Source organism: Limulus polyphemus, unplaced genomic scaffold, assembly GCF_000517525.1.
Source record: "Limulus polyphemus unplaced genomic scaffold, Limulus_polyphemus-2.1.2 Scaffold3830, whole genome shotgun sequence".
NCBI classification, from domain to species: Eukaryota; Metazoa; Arthropoda; class Merostomata; order Xiphosura; family Limulidae; genus Limulus; species Limulus polyphemus.
The window spans coordinates 98869-103586 of NW_013669440.1; the positions used below are offsets into that span (position 1 = coordinate 98869).

At 37.8% G+C, this 4718-nt stretch overlaps 1 protein-coding gene across 1 annotated transcript; it reads left to right on the forward strand.

Moving 5' to 3' along the window:
* The first annotated feature begins 1512 nt into the window (after positions 1-1512).
* LOC106470117 (glycine-rich cell wall structural protein 2-like) lies at positions 1513-2436 on the forward strand. Its single transcript, XM_013930643.2, has one exon. It carries the CDS (start codon positions 1693-1695, stop codon positions 2434-2436), a length of 744 nt encoding a protein of 247 aa, XP_013786097.1. The 5' UTR covers positions 1513-1692.
* Positions 2437-4718: the final 2282 nt, after the last annotated feature.

Here is a 4718-nt window from a genome sequence, read left to right on the forward strand (position 1 = left end):
TTTGTAGCTATGAGAATAATTTTGTTTTATAACTCTTTTTTCACTTCTGTCATTATTTTACTTGTAACTTAACAAACGTCTCTTACAATTTACTTATTTAGTTTGACGAGATTATTGTATTTTATATAATTTTATTACTGATTTCATGTCTTTTCAACAAAGGAAATTGGAAAACATAAACGGTGACGTAGTGACTGTGGACTGCATTTTCACCTATTCAAAGCTCCTCAATATTATTCACACACCGAACTTAATTTACGTTATTATATGGTGAGTTAAAAAAGAATTAAAAACCCCATGAATATTATATACACAGTACCATCATTATAAGAGGCCTAACTGTACATCTTTGGTATATTGTATATGGTTCCATCGGTTATATAGTGATTACATTAAAGCTTAATTTGCGAAACAGTTACACATACTTTCAGGAAATGATTCGGTAGCTTAAAGAAAACTGAAACCTAAAAATCCTCGTTAACCTATTGACTTAGTTAAGGATATTTATATTCGATTCGGCCAACGAATCCTGATCCGTATAACGAAGTGGAATAAGAATCAAATCAAAAAGTAATAAAAAAATCAACAAAAAAAAATATAATTTCTTCTGCTTTGAAAATTGTTTGTTTGTTTGTAATTAAGCACAAAGCTACACAATGGGTTATCTGAGCTCTGCCCACCACGGGTATCGAAACCCGGATGCTAGCGTTGGAAATCCGCAGACATACCGCTGTGCCACTAGGGGGCGTTTTGAATTACTAACACCTTTTGAAAATATGTTGTTGTTGTTTTTCACGCCCAGTGTTTTAAAATATTTCGCATCGTTGTGTCTTTTATACTGATTTAATCTTGTTCTTAACGTTAGTTTATAAGCCTATCAATTTTACTCTAAACGTCATATTCTAGCTGTGAGTGATTATTTTTCACTGGAGAGAGAGATACGAGCAAGCTACCAACTTTTCTTAAAGAAATATTTATTAGTTTTTATAATAATTTAACAGAAGAAATAAATACAACAATATCAACAATAACACTGTTGGATCACAGAGTCCAGTTGAGAGAGCAGAAGGTCCCTGAGGTTGAAGAGTCAGCGGGAGAGGAAGAATGAGATAATAGTCAAAGACCCACCAGTGGTCACTGGGATGGACAGAAGAAGAGATGTCCGCTGAGGGACGTGAAGTTCCGACTTGATTTGTTAGACCATCCGCATCTGTACAAAACAAACAAAAAAAAGCATTTAGATCAGATAAATTATTAGATCCTTTAGATACGGTCAGGTGTTTGCATACTTTTTAAATGTAATAATAAAAAAATAGAATTTATTAAAACATCGTTTCAGAATTTTTAAATAGTTGCCATTTTTATATATATATATATTCTTGTTGTCTGTTGTTTCCACACTCTGTAATGAAGGAGCATAAAAACTAATACACAACTAACCTGATCGCGTGCAGTTGAACACTTCGTCTAGTGGTGCGAAACCAAAACCTAACATATGATGAACGTGACATTAGCAGTTTCATTACATGTGTTGTTTTAGGGTTGAGTTCAATATGTACAATTGTTATACAGCATCTAGTAGATATTTTACGAAATGTTAGATCTGACTGAACGTTTTAGTATTTACAATAACTTCTGTCCTGGTGCTAAACAATATGTATTTCTTCTGTTTTCCAGTTAGCTATTGTTTTTATGTTGGCCGCCGCTGCCTACGCCGGTGTACCCGCCTACTACGCTCATGGTCCAGCCCTCGTCGCTCACGGAGCCTACGGAGCTGGCTATGGTGGCCACGGCTATTTGAACAGCGCCGCTGGTGCCGCTGGCTACGGCGCTCTAGCCGCCCACTCCCGTTACGGCCAGGCTGCCTATGGTGCTGCTGGTCTTAAAGCCAACGCTGCCCGACGTAACCTAAACGCTTATGGTGCTGTCGGTGCCGCTGGAGCCAGATACCACGACCAAGGTGCCTACGCCCGCAACAAGGGTTCCGGTTACGAGAAGGCCTACAACTACGACAAGCAGGCTGGATACCACAACATCGGAGGTGCCCAAGCTGCTTACGGCAGTGCAGCTGGTTTGAGCGACAAATCCGCTTCCAGCAACCTTAACGCTTACGGTCGTTACGGACACGGGGCTTATGGTGCCAAGGGCCTGTCTGCTGCCCACGGCTACGGTGCTTACGGAAAACTGTCCGCTGGTCACGCTCAAGTTGGCGGTGCCTACGGAAGTGGTTACCTGAACGTACCCGGCTACAGCGGCCTTATCTTTCACCAGAGAGCGACTACCGTTTTCTCTATGGAAGAACGTACTTCGTTATTAACCAATTCACTCACCACTTTCATGTTTGGAGAGTTTGTTAAACCTCTGAGACTGTGGAGCAAGCAAGTGATGTCTGAGGAATTTCCAGACGCTGTATTTATACCGAAACGGGTCTGCTAAAAAATTTAAAAAAAAAAGGATTGCGACGCTCAGTTTCCACGCGCCTGCTTGCTGCAATGACCAGAGGGTGGGGTGCTCAGAGGGTCAAAGAAAAGTCACGTGATGTACCCTTGTTCACTGACATTCATTCTGTACAAAACGGGGTCACTTTCGGCTTCACTGGCACGCCCTTTCAGTTGTAGCCCCGATGTGAGTTACTGGGATACCAAAAATGGGCCATGCAACACACGTTCGGACTGGAGGGTTAGGAGGAGCCCAGATTATAATTTTTCTTGTGTTTATGAAAATTGGTTGTAGTTTGAATCATCCGAAAATAGAAAAACTCACGCACTTTCCACCGATCGTTGAAAGTTAGGCTTTACTGACTTTGTCACTACGATAGCCCGTCAACGTTTCACACTCTTTTTACAAGACAAAGTGAGAATCCAGTTGCTAGAGGCAACTTGTTAACTTCCGGGAGCCGCCTTACTTTCCTTTCCAGATTGAACGGGGTGAAAAAGAAATGGGGGAAATAATGGGGTAATGACGTGAACTCATTACTGCTGTTCGTATAACTTATTTACGATGTAATTCATTAACGTCATTTGGATTATTATTCCAAATACCTTACCATTAAGTTTCTACCAACTTTCTAATTTAATAGTTGTTGTTTTAAAGCAAAGCTACGCAATGCGCTGTCGTCCACGAGCAATAGAACCCTGGGTTTTAGCAGTGTAAATCCGTAAACTTACCGGTGATCCACCGGAGAACCTGACTGATTACACAAAGGCATTTCATTAAAAACTCGGTCGTAAACCTTAATTCTTTGGGTTTAAATGTACACATTTTTAATGCGATACCTTGTATTAAAACTCACAAAAAGCCGACTCGCAGTGACACAACGATATGTCTGCAGACTTACAATGCTAGAAACCGGGTTACGATACCAGTGGTTAGAGCACTGATAGCACATTGTGTAGCTTTGTGCTTAACTACAAATAACACAACAAGCCAGGTAATAAAACGCATCTTACTTTACTTTTTTTCAGAAAATAAAAATATATGAAACAACAAATATTAGGTTGCTTAGAAATGCTATAATTCGTAATAGTTCAAAGCCAAGGCCTAACTATGATTAATAAAGAAACTGGTGTTTCAAGTACTTTTCCTATTATGTGATTAATGTTTTTTTAAAAAAAAACAACATATTATGTTATCTATACTATTCCAACTGCAAGGATCAAACCTCGAATTTTAATGTTATAAGATTTCAAGTGTAGGAGAATATAGCTATTTTGTACATTAATGCTATGATTTCAATAAATCAGCGGAGTTCTCTCTCTCTGTAGCTTAACATCATGAAATATACTACGAGCTTAATGAGAATCTCAATTTTTTTTTCCTTTAAGTGGAAATAACAGACAGGAGAGAATAAACACTGAAAAATACAATGAAAATGTAGCTGACAGTAAACCCTGTTCGCTGCCTATGACGGAGTAGCAGTTTAGAGAATTTTGAAGAATCTAGCAATAAATATCATAAATTTTCTATAAATCGCATATTTGTGTATTTGTTCCTCTCTTATTTTTCATCTTCTTATAAACTAGTAATAGAGCTTAGCTTGTTTCTGTATTTCAGGCATAGCTTGTTTTTGTACTTTAGGCAAAAGTGATACGGTTATGGCGAGAATTTTTATAGCAAAATTATATTTTTTCTTGTTATTTTTATGACTTAAACTGGTACTATAATCTTTTTCTGAGATGTAGTAGTATTGTGTGAGTAAATACAATAACTTTGTCTACTAATGTCGAAGCTATGAGGCTTCTTAAGCCTAACAAAGGTGACGAACGTTTAAGTGCAAATTTTTAATCACATACCTCATAAATGATATATTATGGATTTCATCCCAGGAGATGTGGATAACAAAGATGGATTTGAAATTAACTTTTCTCTCTTTTTATTTGAATTCTATTAATATCCTAATTTAAAGGTTTGTTTGTTTGAAATTAAGCACAAAGCTACACAATGGGCTATCTGTGCTCTGCCCACCAAGGGAATCGAAATCCGGTTTCTAGCATTGTAAGTCCGCAGACATACCGCTGTGCTACTGAGGGGCACCTAATTTAAAGGAATACGAAAAAAATCCACAATCTAACATGATTTTTAAATTTTTTGCAAAAAAAGTGTGATTGTGAATTTAAAATGTTAGTGTACCTAAACAATACTCAGTGCTCGTAATTATCTGGCTATGGAAAATTTCTGTAGCTGCTTCAGAGAAAGTAAAGAATTTCAAAAGTCAAGTT